The 17,765-nt window shown below is 48.0% G+C and overlaps 1 protein-coding gene across 2 annotated transcripts in view; it reads left to right on the top strand.

The window, feature by feature from the left end:
* Nucleotides 1-17,765, top strand: part of SUPT3H (SPT3 homolog, SAGA and STAGA complex component) — a 1,963,693-nt gene that overhangs the window by 1,065,512 nt on the left and 880,416 nt on the right. For both annotated transcript variants that reach the window (XM_086926226.1, XM_086926225.1), the window contains exon 4: nt 11,479-11,565. In XM_086926226.1, the coding sequence (XP_086782352.1) occupies nt 11,479-11,565 (87 nt within the window). The remainder of the gene's footprint in view (nt 1-11,478; nt 11,566-17,765) is intronic.

The following is a 17,765-nucleotide window of genomic DNA, read 5'->3' as shown; positions in this document are numbered from 1 at the left end:
CTTTGGTTTTTTATCCTAGAAGAAAGGTGGACTTCACATTCATAAGGATTCATTATGTTTTCAAGTTTTGAAGTGAGACCTTTGCTGATCTCTCCTCTCACTGGATAAAGGCGCTTACTACCAGTGGTAAGAGGAAACACCTTTTTTGAGTCCTCAGTTGCTAAATAACTGTTGTGTCTTTAGTACCAGTTGTAAGTTAATTTATTTTCTCTTTTCTTTCTTATCAGTGTGTTGCCAGTCTTGACCTGTGAGATTAACCGGTCACGAGGGGAAATGCAGCTATATGGGACCGTGTATTATTTCTTCTTTTTCCTTGTTATCTCCCACCTTCTCTCTGTGCCTTACTCTTTTATTGACCGTGCTGATATACTGTGGGCAGTGGGGATTAGGGCACGGGTAGCAGTCTGGGACAGTCTTCGCTCCTGCAGTGTTGGGATTGCCAGTGCATGCAATATGTGACATCATCAGCAGTGGTTTGCGGGCCCACGAGTTATAGTTAGTAGAACTAACTATAACGGAGGAATTTCAATGGCTCTGTACGAGTGATATGTCCAGCTAACTATAATAGCCCTGAAACTTATGGTTTTTATAGGGAATTTCTAAGGTTTTGTAAGTGCTAATTCCCAACTATAACATGTCTGAAACCTATGTTTTTTTCAGTGTATTTCAAAGCTTTTTTAAATGATAATTTTTAAATGTAGTAATAGTTATATTTATTTTTTTGATATTGGTTTTCTACATTTTGCTAACTATATTTTTACATATTTAATTTTTTTAAATATTAAAACTAAAATATTGTTTTTTGTTTTATATTTTTATTGTAATATATTTTTATTATTTTCTTTCTTTACAAAATTTTTGGGGGAGTCGCGCACTCGAAGCGTACCTAGCCGCCATTTTAGAAATGTTGTGCAGGATTCGCGTATGGTGTGCGACGGGTGCGTATTTTCGTGCGCGATCACTATAAGCCGGTACGCGACTCCAGCTCCCGCGCATTCGTGGCACATGCCATTACTGTACGCGACGCTCACGTGGTTCCGCATGACGTCGTATGCGTATTCGACACGGTGGGTGCACATCTCCCGCAAATCTTTTTTTGTCTAAATTGATATATATACATGTCTTTAATATACATATTAGGGCAAGACATTATCTAAGCTATTCATAAAAATAATATATTTTTCTTGTAATAAACTTATATTACTTTTAAATGTAATTTCGCGAAGTCGCGTTGGGTGCGTGCTGCCTGTGCGCAGGGTGCACAGACCCCATGTGACCTGAAAAAAAAAATTGATCGGTTCATAACATTTCCCATTCTAACTATTGAAGGGCCCCACCCATTTCCATTATTCTTCTTTGAGCTTCTTTGGAGAGTGATCTCTCTGCTTAGATGAACCTATTCCCATTACTTATTTTTGGTGTTTTTGAGAAGAAAAAGAACATCTTGGCTTCAGGACAACAGCCACAGGACCAGAAAGAACATCCTTCAGAGGAAGAATTTGTACCTGAAGCTCCACGCCCACAAAGGCCAACATCGGTGGTGTGGAAGTTTTTCACCTTTCTGGAAGGGCAGAAGAACGTAAATGCCACCAAAGTAACCTGCAAAATCTGCGAGCGTGTCTTGTACCGAGGTAGTCCTGAGAAAAAATACTCTTGCGGTACTGCCTCGATGGATAAGCACCTGAGGACTCTGCATCCAGTGAATTTAGCTCGTGAGGAGTGCAGGAGAGCACAACAGAACCCTCTACCTGCAGTGCCTGGTACCTCTGACAGTTCTACATCACCATCACCACCGGACATACGTCCTGAATTTTCACAACTTAAGCAGCACCTCGTCAAGTGCAATAAACTAATATCCTGTGGAGAGCAATCTGTTGACGCAGTGTGTGTGGCGCAACAAAATCATTGTTGTACTTTTGTTTGCTTTTTTTGGTCGGGAATGGCTGTTAATTTTTGAAGTTTCCGTTTTTTTTTTCATTTTTTTTAAAACACCAAAAAAATTACAAAATCGTTCAAAAAAATACCAAAGAAAAGAAAAAAGAAGAAAAAAAAAGTTCTTCTCAGCTAACAACCCCTCCAACTCCCAAGAAGGATTGTCGCTGCTGCTGCACCAACCGTGTGTAATCTGGAAATATAAGGATAGGAGCATTGTCACAAGTAAGGGAAGACTTAGCCCTGGCCTGCCGCAAGATAGTGTCCCGGTCCATACAATACAGTTCCGGAATTTGGCAATAATTGGCCGATGGCGGGCTCCCGGGGAAGGTTTCTGCATGAGGGCGCGGTGGGCCCGTTCAATAACAAAGCAGTGAGAGAGGGTATCCGGGGGAAGCCATCCCTCAAGCCATTGGGTCAAGAAGTGCTCCACGTTGTCCCCCTCGCATCCCTCCGGAAATCCCACGAAGCGCAAGTTGTTCCGCCGGGCTCGCCATTCTGCATCTTCGACCCGCAGAGCCAGAACCTTTTGTACCTTCACCACCGCCACAACTTTCTTCTTTAGGGTTGTGACGTCATCCTCCACTTCCGAGATACGGGTCTCAGTCCCCGTAATGCGCTCTACCGCATTCCGCAGATCTTGTCACAACAGGGTGACATCGGACCCCACGGCCCCGATCTTGGCGTCCAGCATGTCTCTGGAGTGGGTAATGGCCGCCATTCGCGCTGCGTTGTCGGGGACCTGGCTCTGCGATCCCGCAGTCCCGGCAGCAGCCCCTGCGCCGGTGTACTTGTCAAGGGTGCCCTGCTTGGTAGTACTGCCACCTCCTTTATCACGGGTCATCTTGATGGATCATGCTCCAGCCCGGTGGGCCAAAAGTATATAGCAGCACAGGGATCACACAATACCAGGCACTGTACGATCGCCCCCGCCTCAATGCCGGGTGGCCACACCCTCTCCTCTGTGGCCCGAGCCGACCACCGATTCACAGAGATGGCCGCTCTGTATACCACTTCAAGGTCGCCACCTCTCGGGAGACACCACCAGGGCCAGGGTACACTCACCGCAATAATATGTCCCTGTGGCCCCATCTTCCGCCGCCAACGCGGACCGAGCTGACCGCCGAGCTCACCGGGTCAAAGGCCAATGCCACCCGAAAACGATAGCCTCTGTGGGGGGGGGGGTGCTCTCACCTCCGTGACTCCCCCCTGCCCACAGCCCCACGTCAGGAGCCAAGGGACTCACCGCGGCTGGCTCGAACTGAAGAGGATGGCCGCCAAGCCCCTCAGGGCCTCCCAGCCCAGGAAAGCCATCACTGCCGGCAGGCCGCCCCCAATCCGCCCTTCTTCGGGCTACCAGGCGTTGTCGTTCTGCTCCCTCCTGTGCCGCTGTCCCAGGGGAGGAGCAGGCCATCTCCGGCGCCAGGGAATGAGGACTCACTGTGGTAGGCCCGGAATGGAAAGATGGCCGCCACGTTCTACAAGGCCTCCCGGTCCAATAGAGCTGTCACCGCCAGCAGGCTGCACCCAATCGGCCCGTCTTCGGGCTTCCCAGCGGCGTCACTCGGCCCCCTCCAGTGCCGCTGTCTCAGGGGAGGAGCAGGCCACCTCCGGCGTCGGGAAATATGGAGCGCCGCGCTCCGCGGCAGCACACCTCAGTCGCGCCGACCTCCGGACCCACACTGCTGGCCAGGCACAGTACGTGAGGCCCCAGTGCTGCCACCGCCATCTCCCGCCAGGCCGCCACTCCACCTTGAGCTGCACTGCCGCTCTACCCGGGCATCCAATGCTGTCGGAGGGCCACACAGCTGATCAGCGGCACTCCGATATTCAAAGTAAGTGTCGAGAAGTCCAGGGGCAGGATATAGAGCAGGATATCTAGCGGCTGGTCGGAGAGAGCCTTAATTGCGACCGCCATTGCAGCTGGCTAAGCCCTACATGTCCTAATTTTGAATTCCATGCACCCTTCCTTGTATGCTACAAGGCCTAAATAGGGTTGAAAAGGAGGATTTTCTTCTATCAAAATTGGTTTATTTTGACAAAGTGGATTGCATTTATAAACTGCAGCTGCCAGGCTGCTGTGGCAGGCTGGGGTCATGTTTGCCTGGTTTCATTCATGGATGGCACTGGAGTACATAAATGACAATTTACTTTCCATGCCGTAGGTGTACTTTGGTCACTGTATACTACAGATGTATAGGAAAGTTAAATATGCCAATTAAGTGTTAGCCATTTTGACATGCCTTTGTTGGTCAGAGCACATGCGTGGGGGCCTGGTTAGCAGCGTCTGGTGTAAAGAGTCAAAAAACGAGCAGCATCAATTGCAAAAATGGGGTGAAGACGCAGAAAGAAGTACTTTGTCACAATCACTCAACTGCTATTACAGGTTTATAATTCTGGATATTAATATTTTTTAACCAGCAAAGGATTTTCAGTGTTTATTTTATTTATGTAATGTAATCCAGACCACTGAATCTTAAAGTGAAAGCAAGTTGGTGTTGAGGCTTAGCTTTGTGGAAGATGATAAAGCAGGCTTAAAGTGAAGGTGTATTCTTGTACAGGTGTGTTTTAAGTCTTTCTGAAAGGCTAGCAAGCCTGTGTTGAGGCTTAGAAAATCAGGAATACATTCCAGAGTGTGTAGATGCTAGGTACAAGTAGTGCTAGTTAATTTTCTTTGCCTTTCTTGTTCCCTTGAGTTTTCGATGAAAATTACTTCTTTATAGAACCCGTAGCATGTTATTTAAAAAAATGCTAACATTAAACAATGATCCTATATATGCAGGACCTACCTACCTATAAGAAAGCCTTAAATAAATTAAATGCTATATAAACACTTCAATTACCCATGAATGCTTTCCATTCCCAGTAGCAACGTGCAGGCGATGAGAGGCTTTTCTATTTTCACCTCTAGCTGAGACAAAGATAAAGGCAGAAGGTAAGGAGTTATCAATCAATCAATCAATCAAAGTACTTGTAAAGCACGCTACTTACCCGTGAGGGTCTCAAGACGCTGAGGGGAGGGGGTGCCGCTACTGCTCGAAGAGGCAGGTCTTGAGGAGTCTTCAGAAGGCGAGCAGGTCCTGGGTCTGCCGTAGGTGGGTAGGGAGGGTGTTACAGGTCTTGGCGGCGAGGTAGGAGAAGGATCTGCCACAGGAGGTTGTTCGTTAGATGTGGGGGACAGCCGCGAGGGCGAGGCTGGCGGAGCGGAGCTGGCGGGTGGGGGTGTAGAAGCTGAGTCTGCTGTTAAGGTGGGCTGGTAAAGTGTTGTGGAGTGCTTTGTGTGCGTGGGTGAGGAGCTTGAAGGTGATCTCTTGTCGACAGGGAGCCAGTGTAGGTCTCTCAGGTGGGGGTGATGTGGCTGCGGCGGGGGGTGTTGACGATCAGTCGGGCGGAGGCGTTTTGGATGCGTTGTAGTCATCGTCGGTGTTTGGCAGGGATTCCTGCGTAGAGTGCATTGCCGTAGTCCAGTCTGCTGCTGACGAGGGCCTGTGTCACCGTTCTTCTTGTTTCGGTCGGGATCCACTTGTAAATCCTGCGGAGCATGCAGAGGGTGTTGTAGCAGGAGGAGGAGACGGCACCGACCTGTTTAGACATGGAGAGGGAAGAGTCAAGGATGAATCCCAGGTTGCGTGCATGGTCGGTGGGTGTCGGTCCTGTTTCCAGTGTGGTCGGCCACCAGGAGTCGTCCCAGGCTGAGGGGGTGGGTCCGAGGATGAGTAACTCCGTCTTGTCCGAGTTCAGCTTCAGACGGCTGCTCCTCATCCAGTCGGCGACGGCCTTCATCCCCTCGTGGAGGTTGATTTTGGTGGTGTGCTGGTCCTTGGTGAGGGAGAGGATGAGCTGGGTGTCGTCGACGTAGATGATGTTGAGGTCGTGCTGGCGGGCCACTTGTGCGGGGGGGCCATGTAGACTTTGAACAGCGTCGGGCTGAGGGATGATCCCTGGGGGACGCCGCAGATGATGTCAGTGGCCTCTGATCGGACGGGCAGGAGGCCGACGCTCTGGGTTCTGCCGGAGAGGAAGGACGTGGTCCAGTCAAGGGCCTTCTCTTGGATTCCGGCTTCTAGGAGGCGTGTCTTTAGAGTGCGATGACAGAGCGTGTCGAAGGCTGCTGACAGGTCCAGGAGGATGAGGGCTGATGTTTCGCCGTTGTCTAGTTGGTGCCTGATGTCGTCTGTGGCGGCGATGAGGACTGTCTCAGTGCTTTGGTTGTGTCTGAATCCGGACAGGGAGGGGTCTAAGATGTTGTTGTCTTCCAGTGGCGGGCCAGTTGCATGTTGACGATCAGGCCTCCTTTTGTTCCTGTATCCTGGCTGAGCGGGGTCTGGTGCCTCAGACTTTGATTCAAATGCAAAGGAGTGCAGTCAAAGGGACACAGCTTCTTGTTACTTCACCGGTACTTAAGAGAGCCATGCATTTGACTTTGTTCAGTCCCTGTACATAGGATATGCATGCACTGTAAGAATGTCAGATGTGTTGATCTGTCCCAGAATTTACCCAAATAAGAATTTAAATACCACTATATTATTTCTTTTATAGTACTACTCATCCCAACGCAGGGTGTCGGAGCGCTTTACATCACAAGTAAACATTATACATTGACAATAAATTATGTAAGTGTCTAAATTAATGTACAAGATGTGTTATATAAGACAGTGAGGGTTACAATGTGTAGGTGTCACTTGTCCTACATAACTCACTAAGCTCTATTAGAAGGATTACAATTTAAGAACGGCAAGTAACAAAAGGCTCTCTGTGTTAAAAGCAGTAACCCACTTACCTATCTACAGAAAATACAAATCTGTCATCTGGATATTGCATGATGTGCTTAGCAGGTGACACATTAACCCTCAATGCTTTTTTGATTCAAAACTGGCACTAGATAAAACACAGATCTCTCCAGCAATTGCATTAACCTCCAGAGTTATCGTACCATTATTATTATTCCCCGAGATTCACTGGGCACACAAATATCTCTGCAGCAGGTGCCTTAACCCCATGAGATACTTTAAAATGCAGATTTGGCAACCAGTTAAGCAGAACAGATCTACTGCCATGTTTCTCCTTGGTGCCAATTTATTTGTGGTAGAGTTAAAAAAAATATATATTAGTTGATGCCCAGATTTTGCGATGTGCTTGCACTACTTTTTTGGCACAACCCCGGCTCAAAATCTCATTAGTTAAATCTCGTAATGCTCTTAAATGCACTCATGGTAAACGTGCTAAACATATTTGTGCAGTCTTAATATCTAATGTCACTTCTTGTGAGGTCACTTACTGTAATGTCAGGTGCGATGTCACATGCTGTGACATCACGCGCCATGATGTTACTTGCATACTAACTTGGGTAGTCGCCCCCCCCCCCCCCCTACTTTTTTTTTTAGGACTTGTGCCCCGTACTTTGGGGTTTTAACTATTAGCAAGAATTACTCCGTCGTCTGTCTGTGTGAGTATTTGTTACTAATGAACCGGGTCTGTCTTTCTCCAGGAAACAGTGAGTCTCTGCATTCCCACATTACATTAAAATTCAGATGGATGACTAGTGAATTCCTTTTGCACAACACCCAGGGTCGGCCGACTTTTCATGACGTATGTAGTCAGCTCTGATATATAGTAATACCCCCGACGTGTTTGCCCCAACCCTGTGATGGTAGATTGAGTGAACAATCTGCCAGTGACAGGCTGTATTTCCTAGTAAATAAATATTTCCCACGATGTGCTTGGGGGATACCGCTTCGAAGCCCCGCAGGAAGAGCCGCGCCCACGCTATAATAACTCCAGGGTAGGTTTTCCGATGTGGCTAACCTTGATTTACATCCCGGTTCAAGCCCGGAGACTGGTTTCCCTGTTTGAAACAGCTTAAGAAAATGGCTGCCAGTATATCACGTGTGTCCCGTCAGCACGAGGACCGAGATTTACAAGCGCTTTCTTCAGAGGACACAGACTCAACTTGTACAATGTGTTCCTAGGATTCTGCGGAATAAGCGCTCGCAAACAGCACACAATAAACAAACATTTTTGTAACAAATGTTCTCTATAAGGTATATTTTTCCCTTGCTTGGGAAATACAAGTACCTTGATTGCCCTCAAACTTAGCAAAATGAGACTTGACTCTATCCGCCAAGAAAAGGGAGCTATCATTTTTCACATTCTTACATTTTCCAGTGCAGTTCCTAGGCAGCTTGTGTTACAGTCGCTTATGAATTCCTTTAAATTCCCCGAGTCTCAGGCCTCTCTGTAGCTCTAAAGACCCCAGTGAGTCTTCACGGGGAAATAGCGCCTGCCTTTCCTGCACTATGTGCTGTGCCTGGCGCACCAGACAGCCATCTTTCTGTGTCCATTTGATGAGTGTGGAAAAAAATTAATGCAGTCCAGTATTATGATTTATGGACTGCAGCCTGTGCCTACTGAACTCTTGCCAAACTACAATCTTTCTTTTCCTCTGGATATTAGAAGCAGCTACTGTTTTGTTGATCTTTTTAGCTGGTGAATAGACTTATTTCAGGCCACACCAGCATGGGAGCTTCGGAAATTAATAATGCACTTATTCAGCCTGTGGAACTGAGTAAAACCAATGCTAATGTGGACATGAAGGGTGGTATGTTATAGAAAATACTTTCAGGTGCATTAAAGTAATTTGTAAGTTTGCTTGCTCTCTTTAGAAGTGTGCATACACACACACCTCACACACGCTGCCAAACTGCATGGAGAAATTCCGCAAAAGCCTATACACTCACACGCATACATATATAAATATAATTTTACAGAGAAAAAGCTTTCTCTTGCTTGATAATAACTTTGGCTGTGTTTTACGGTTTTGCGCAGTTTGTATTTATGTATTGAGTAAAGTACACCCGCCAATAAGTTCTACGTGAACAAGTTTGAAGACCAAAGGCCTAATTACGTGTTCGGCGGTCCATGGGACCACCTAACCCATGGTGGTGGTCCCTGGACCCGCCGTTGGTGGGACCGCCACAGAACCCCCCAACCACCTGGGTTTCCTAATCCTATGGTGGTGGTGCAGCGGTGTGAGGCTGTAATATGCTGGCAGTGCTGCTGCGGTACCGCCAAGCATATTACGAGTTTCCTCACTGCGACCCTCTTCATGAGGGTGACCTCGCCATGAAAAGGGTGGTTTTGAGGAAACTAAGGGGGCCCTACAGGATCCCCTGTTGCCTCTTTGCATGGGGGGGTATGTAGGGGGCACATGGTGCCCCCCCCTGTATTTTTGCACCCTCTGTTCCTGAACCGACAGAAATGCACAACATTGTGCATTTTTGTCAGTGCAGAAATGGGCTGCGTATTTCTACGGCTGTGCCTTTCTAAGGCTCTCTTACAATATATTAATCTGGTGGGCGGACGGACTAGAGGTTTAGTGGTCTTGGAGCAGGGTGCTCGAGTGGCGATCTGCTCCAAGACTGCCAAACTCGTAATCAGGTCTCAAGCTCTTTTATAGATCTCTTTAACATTCTTGACCTTTTTCTCAATGTCATGAACGACCCCTACTTGGAGATAGGTATAAAAATATCTAAAGACACACAATTGATGGACGGAATCCAGAAAAAATCAAAACATTCACCCCCAGTCAGGAGATCTGGGATAAATCCATCATTGTTTTGCTCACCATGCCACCCCAGTTTCGACCTGGCCATATGCAAATCAGTCTTGACCCTGTGCCTCATGGGAACAGTCCAGCCCGAACTGCCAAGCTAGGTCCTCCCTGGACCGCAAACAAGTATCCGGTGCACTTAGGGCAAGGAAGCAAAAGACACACAATTGATGGACAGAATGCAGAACAAATCAAAACATTCACCCCTCGGTTTGGACTGTTCCCATGAGGCACAGGGTCAAGATTGATTTGCATATGGCCAGGTCTAAACTGCGGTGGCATGGTGAGCAAAAGAATGATGAATTTAACCCAAATCTCTTGACTGTGGGTAAATGTTTTGATTTGTTCTGCATTCCGTCCATCAATTGTGTGTCTTTTGCTTTCTCGCTCTAAGTGCGCCGGGTATGCCCAGACGTGGGTCCTGGGCTCACTGTGCCACTGGATTCAAGCTATCCTGGTTTATGAGAGCTGAAACCCTGAAACCAGTCCTAGGATGCTTATTTCCGGTCCATGGAGAACCTGGCTTGGCAGTTTCGGCTGGGCTGTTCCCATGAGGCACAGGGTCAAGACTGATTTGCATGTGGCCAGATCTAAACTGCGGTGGCATGTTGAGCAAATGATGATGGATTTTAACCCAAATCTCTCGACTGGTGGTGAATGTTTTGATTTGGTCTGCATTCCGTCCTTCAATTGTGTGTCTTATAAAAATATCTAAAACCTGTAAAATGAAAATAGGCATATCTTTATGCAGTTTATAATTTGTTGCACACACATATTAGAAGAGGTTTAATGCAATCCACTCTCAAAACCATATGTCCAGTAGAATATAAGACTTGGACAGAGCCATACTTTAGTGTAATAAACTCCATCAGTGGAGACGAATATGCCTTCCTCTGCAGACTTTATTTCATATTAAAATGTCCTAAATCAATAAGTGAAAAGCCCCCATTACTTTAAGTAGCAGCTGTATTTTGACCCAGTGACTGGTCTTTCAAACTATCAACTGTGTCCTGCATTAGGCGTTATAGTATCTCAACCCATTGTAATTATTACACTAGCATACTGATTTTATTATTCTTATTACAGGGGACTAGCAGCGTCTCAGCTAGACACAGCATAACCCTCGTTTCGAGTCCTGCCATACAATCCTATTTTATCCAGGTGTGAAAGCTACAATTCTCACTTTTCACTTTTGAGCAAGATTCTAGTTCATCATGATCAGAAGCAGGGAGAATCCTATTACATACTTTAGGATCGATATTACAAACTGAATTGAACTAATTCTAGATTCAGGTCTGTTTTTAGCAATACTTCTCCCCATCTCTGGCTTTTCCTGAATCCCTTAAACTTAAGCAGCATGATCAAACTGTGCACATTTGTTAGTGTATTTTGGTTTCAAGTTATAAAACGTTTGAACCCAATACTATTGAAAAATGTTTCATATGCACTTTAAGCTTTTGTTCCTTATATGCACTCGTTCAAAAAAATGTGCATGGAGAGTGCAAAGATATTTGCTGCAGTTGGCAAAGTATGTGCCTCTCTCCACTGGTGATTGGTGCCAATTTTGTAGCTAAGATCAACCCCCAGCTGCCTGAAAATACTTTAGCTGGAATTAATTATCAAGTTCATCTGCGTGCATCGATACAGATGGGTACATCTGATAAATGTTGGCCTCCGACATGTTTGAACACTCAGTCATGAGATGAATATACCACATGTACAGCATTCCCCAAAATGTCTCCTGATACTGATGCAGAATGTTTATCCAGGATCCCTGCCTCGAGAAGGGGGTATACACCTCTCATCATTAATTAAAATGTGACTAGTTTGCCCGGTTTTCTTTTTTTTTTGTACTCTCTTCTCATGAAAGATCCAATAAAAAGTATTCATAATAGACTTGCATTTTCGCTGTTGTTTACTGCCTCTTTCTCTCATAGTTGCAGCAAGCAGCTGAAGTTTCCCAACTCAGGGGATCTCGGGTCATCTCTGCTGAAGATATCCTGTTTCTGATGCGAAAAGATAAGGTACGACTGAGACCGTTTCAATACTGTTTTGATCTTGTTTTTAAGTAATTTTACAATGGAATAAGCGACCAGCAAAATATGCTTGGTTTTTTTCTGGATTTTTTTTGCATTTTTCATAAAGATGTTATAAGAATGGAGGAGAGAATAGGAGGAGGAGCATTTATTAATACATACAAATATAATACCCCATATATCTCAATCTACATATGTATTCCTTGTGGTGGAGATGCAGTCCATCCTCTCTCTGTCTTTACATTGACCTAAATCCTTCAGCATGGTCGAGGGATAACGTAGCGTTTGTCGAGCAGTGCGGAGACCCTATGATCGCGAATCTTGTTCTGTTGCCCAAAAAGTCTTCGTGTGACCTAAACCTTCATTGGGAGGATACTTATAACCGAACCACTTGGCTACCTGTGCAATAATGAGCTGACTTGTGAGTCAACAGAGTGGACCACTTACTGTCAATTGTGAAAAAGTTAACATTGTGGGTAAGCCCAGAAGAGGTCTGTTTGGATTTGTAAATCTAAAAACAAGTCTCAATGACTTGACCTAAAAATAGCCTGTTAACCTATGCCCGAGAACAAAGGAAATGACGCAATCGCTATCATGACTCATTACCCAAAACAGTTTGGCCAGTGTTCTTGGAGAGCTTCCTACAGACCCTTAAAAGTAAGAAACGTAAAAAGTCAAATGAATCGAATTTTGCTGGACTAAATAGTGAAAGAAAGGCCCTGCAGACTATTAAGATAGATGTCATTAAAAAAAACTCCTATGACATACTCTCCCTTCTTTGGGTAGCAATAAAAATGTTAATAGACTACATCTCTTCACCTAATGTTAACGTTTTTAAATCAAAAGTTACTAGCACAATAAACCTTCTAAAAAACTATTTTTGGCGATCAAGCACACAACTACCACAGCACACGGCCCCATTGCTAGACTTTGCAGGTAAATTCACTTGCCAAGCAAACACAATTAGCGAAAATCCTAAATGCTGGGAAGGAAAGCAGATGTTTTTGCAACATCTTATTTCCCGTACTCAACAATTAGTGTAATAAAACCGGGCATTAAACCATGACTTCCCTCAGAACGTCAAACATCTACTGTCACTTCATCTCAGCCTCCTCATCCCTGCAAAAAAATGAACTCCAACCCAAATTAGCGGAACTGTTTTTGACCCATAACCCCATCTCCAATTTCTGGCACAATTCCATGAAAGCTGTCTATCTGTGCCATTGAAAAAGGCTTCATGAGCAAGCCACATTTCAGATATGATTGTAGCATGAAGACTGTCAACTTTGATATTATGGATGACACCAGCAAGACCACTGACTCATTGTCAGTGAAATTGCTCTCCCACCCTCGCAGCTCAAATATTAAGTGAGGCGCCCCTGCCCCTGCACTCTTGAGTGTTAGTGATCGAGGCCCTCCTCCACCCGCAGGTTTCCCTGCGCCTCAGCCCTGGTGGTCCAGTGGACCTCTGTCTCCTTTCTCTTACTCTGCTCCTTCACTCGTTTTTTTATCCTTTCTATCTTTCACCTTTCTGCACCTCTGCTCTTTTGTGCCTTATTTCTGCCCATTTTCCCTTTCTCTCCCTCTCCTCCTTCACTCGTTTTCACTCGTTTTTCTACACTTTCCATCTTTCATCTTTCTGCCCTTGTCTGCATCTCTGCTCTTTTGTGCCTTATTTCTGCTTATTTTCCCTTCTTTCTTTATCCCTTCTTTCCTCCCTTTACCTTTCTCTGCCGCTGCTGCCCCCGCGCCCCCCCCCCCAGCGCGACCGGCCCAATCCAGCTCCTCTCCCCGCCTCCCAGCTGTCCAGCCCTCCCCGACCCCTACTTAATGTCGGCCACTGCACGGCCGCGGGCTGCGAGCGCGCCGCTGGTGCACCGAAGGCGTGTCAAAGGCAAGCACGTCTGCGCCCGTCCGCGACCCGTCCGCCACCAGCACCAGGAACCCTGGACCTCCGCCCGCCAACGCTACGACCCAGCAGCACTCCACGCTCTCAACCCAGGCTGCAACAACAACTGCAAGCTAGCATCACCAGCCGACACCCATGGACCCTTCAGCTGTCACCGCTGCCGGCAAACCTGCAGCACCGCCAAGAACACGGATCCAGCACAACCCGCCCACAAGAACACAACCGAACCGAAGACCCTGCAATGCATCCTCCTCAACGTCCGATCTCTCCACAAACATGCCACAGAAATCTGGGACCTCCTCGACAGCACCACCCCGGACATAGCATTGTTCACCGAAACCTGGACCCACGCCACCTCGGGACCGGACATCGCCATCGCCATCCCCCAAGGATACAAGATCTCCAGGAAGGACCACCCACCCACCCAGGAGGAGGAATCGCCATCATCCACAAATCCAGCCTCCGCCTGAGCACACTCCCTGACGAGTCCACAAAACTGATGGAACACCTTCACTTCAAGATACTGGTCAGCCCCACCGCCACCTTCTGAGGAACCCTCATCTACCGACCCCCTGGACACCGCGGACCCTTCGCCAACTCCATCATGGACATTATCTCCCCGCAGGCCATCGCGTCCACCAACTACACCCTGCTGGGAGACCTCAACTTCCACCTCGACAATCAACTGGACCCCAACACCACATGCCTCCTGGACAACCTCCACAACATTGGACTCTGCCAGATCGTGACCGAGCCCACGCACTCAGCAGGACACACCCTCGACCCCCTCTTCACTACAGGAAACTCCATCACCTTCAGCCACACCACCGAACTCCCATGGACCGACCATCGTTGCGTCCACTTCACCTTCAGAACACCCTCCATCCACAGACACCAGCACCTGCTTCCACAAAGAAACTGGACCAAAATCACCGACCAGCTCACCTCCTCACTCAACAACTCCACCCCAACCATCGCGGAAAGCGACGACCCCAACACCGCAGCCCGAACCCTGCATAAATGGATCTCGGACAGCACCAACACCATAGCCCCCCTCAAGAAAAACAACAATACCCGTGCCAAGAAAGCCAGATGGTTTACCACCGAACTTCGAGAGTCCAGGCGCACATGCCGCCGCCTCGAAAAGGCCTGGAGAAACACCAAATCCACAGAAGCCCACAACAACTTCAGAGCCTCCACCAACGCTCACCATCAACTCATCAGAGAAACGAGGAAAAAAGCGATTGAAGACAGAATCTCCACCCACGCACACAACAGCAAGGAACTCTTCAGCATCATTAAGGAGTTCGCCCAACCCACCAGCGAGTCTACCGACATCCCTCCCTCACAAGACCTCTGCGACAAACTCAGCACCTTTTTCCACCACAAAATCAAGAGCATCTACGACAACTTCGACGAAGACAACCAACACACTGAACCCTCACCAACCACCTCCGACACCCGGAAACCAGCGATTGATGACTGGACAGCCCTCACCACCGAAGACACACTGAAGACAATGAAGTCAATCCACTCAGGGGCCCCCACGGACCCCTGCCCCCACCACATCTTCAACAGAGCCGCCGACACCATCACACCCATGCTCCGCCACACCATCAACCGCTCCCTGGCGACCGCCTCGTTCCCCGACGACTGGAAACACGCCAAGGTCAACCCCCTCCTAAAGAAACCCTCAGCGGACCCCACCGACCTCAAAAACTACAGACCCATCTCCCTGCTCCCCTTCCCAGCGAAAGTAATCGAGAAAGCCATCAACAGCCAACTCGCCACATTCATTGAAGAACACAACATCCTCGACTCCTCCCAATCCGGCTTCAGAAAAAACCACAGTACGGAAACCACCGTCCTCGCCGCAACAGACGACATCCGCACCCAACTGGACAAAGGAGAAACAGTAGCCCTCATCCTCCTAGACCTATCAGTGGCGTTCAACACAGTCTCCCACCGCACCCTAATACGCAGACTCTACGACGCAGGAATCCAGGACAAGGCCCTCGACTGGATCTGCTCCTTCCTCTCCGGCAGGACGCAACGGGTCAGACTCCCCCCTTTCCTCTCAGACCCCACACCTACCACCTGCGGAGTCCCCCAGGGCTCCTCCCTCAGCCCGACGCTCTTCAACGTCTACATGGCTCCACTTGCCCCCATCGTCAGAACCTACGGACTCAACATCGTGTCATACGCAGACGACACCCAGCTCATCCTCTCCCTATCCAACGAGCCCAACACCGCCAGACGCAACTTTCGAGAAGGCATGGAAGCCGTCGCCAAATGGATGAAAAACAGCTGCCTACAACTAAACACCAACAAAACAGAAGTACTCATCATGGGCCCAAACCCCGACGCCTGGAGCGACACCTGGTGGCCCACCGCCCTCGGAAACCCGCCAACCCCCACAGACCACGCACGCAACCTGGGAATCATCCTGGACTCCGAGCTCAAAATGGACCGCCAGATCAACTCTGTCTCATCTTCCTGCTTCCACACCCTCCGCCTCCTACGTAAGACCTTCAAATGGATCCCCCTCGAACACCGAAAGACAGCCACTCACGCCCTGGTCACCAGCAGACTCGACTACGGCAACGCACTCTACGCCGGAATAAACAAAAACCTCATCCGCAAGCTACAGAACATCCAGAACGCCGCCGCAAGACTGGTCCTCAACCTGCCAAAACACTGCCACATCTCCCAGCACCTGCGCACACTCCACTGGCTCCCCGTCGAGGCGAGAATCACCTTTAAGATGCTCACCCACGCACACAAGGCCCTCCACGGCACCGGACCAGCATACCTGAACAGCCGGCTCAAATTCCACGCACCGCAAAGGACCCTACGATCAGCCCAGCTCTCCTACGCCGTGGTCCCCCGCACCAGAAAGACCAGATCGGGAGGCCGCTCCTTCTCCTTCCTCGCGGCCAAAGCATGGAACGCCCTTCCGCTCCACCTCAGACAGACAAGATTGCTACCCATCTTCGCAAGAAACCTCAAAACCTGGCTCTTCGACAGACCCCCTCCTTGATGGAATGGAACCTGACCCCCCCCACCCCTAGCGCCTTGAGACCCTTACGGGTGAGTAGTTGCGCTTTAACAAACTCCTGATTGATTGACACCAACATCCATGATAGAAGAGTATAATGCTAGGCCGCTGGCAGCCTACACATTTGTAATTTTACCAAAAGAGACAATTTCACATCATGGTATCTTCCAGGCTTATTAGGCAAAGCAGTGGCCAGGTGGACTTCGGCAAGTCCTCCATTATAAAAAGCTCAGTCCACATTTCAGCACGTTGAAAAAAAAGTACAACTTCCATCGTGTTCCTGATGGAGTAGCAGCATCCATTACCAGTGACCATGGTATCCTGCTGCACACTCTGCCATGTGCAGCAGAAGCAAAAGGCTGACAGGGTTTCCTTAGGCCCTGAGGATCAGTCAATTTGTAAAAAATGGTAGATGGTGTCCATCTAGACACCTACAGCCCTTACAGTCTTCAGTTTTTTTCAGAGAGCTGCTAGATGTGGTGCAGCGGCTGGTAACTGCCACCGCACCAATATTGACCACAGCTCTATTGCATATGTATAGTTTACTGACCTGATCCAAGGTAAAGAGAAGGTCTGTTGCCTTAAATTAAATTCTAACAATCCCAAATTGAGACTACTTTCCCTTTTAGTCTTGCAAATAAAAAATATCTGTAGCCCTTACAGCGTTGCATATCACACTGCCTGCTAACAATATTTATCATCACTCTGCTCCTCATCAGGGCCACTTATTCAAACACATGCAAAACTTAATATCCGATTCTGCTTTCAAGCCCGTTGTACAAGCATTGCAAGTGCTAACATTAGATTATGGAAATTCGACTCCTCACTGAACTCCCAAAAACCAGGTTCACACTGATAAAGGTCCACAGCTCCCAGTGGTATGACCACAACATCTGTACTGAACTCACAAACCTGTTTACCTTTGGATGATAAACATTATCCTTAGACAACCTGACATTTACCTTAGGCAGCCAATCTGTTTTACAGAGCCTAGAGTCACCCAGGTATATAGTCGAAAGTAGGCCATTTCAGGTGGGGCACATTTCAATTAGATCCCAAATTTAGTAAGTCCCACCAGGGTTCACAGTGGGGGCTACAAAGCTCTGGAATAGCCTCCCCATTTTCATCAGAAGTCTCCCTTCTTTGACATCCTTCAGGAAAGCTCCCGAAACCTGGCTATTTAACAAATAGAGGTTCCAGCTCACTCAGGACTGCTAGCGG

Source organism: Lissotriton vulgaris, chromosome 6 (assembly GCF_964263255.1).
Source record: "Lissotriton vulgaris chromosome 6, aLisVul1.2, whole genome shotgun sequence".
Lineage (NCBI taxonomy): Eukaryota > Metazoa > Chordata > Amphibia > Caudata > Salamandridae > Lissotriton > Lissotriton vulgaris.
The sequence above is the reverse complement of the archived record's forward strand: the minus strand, read 5'-3'. Positions and strand labels throughout refer to the sequence as shown.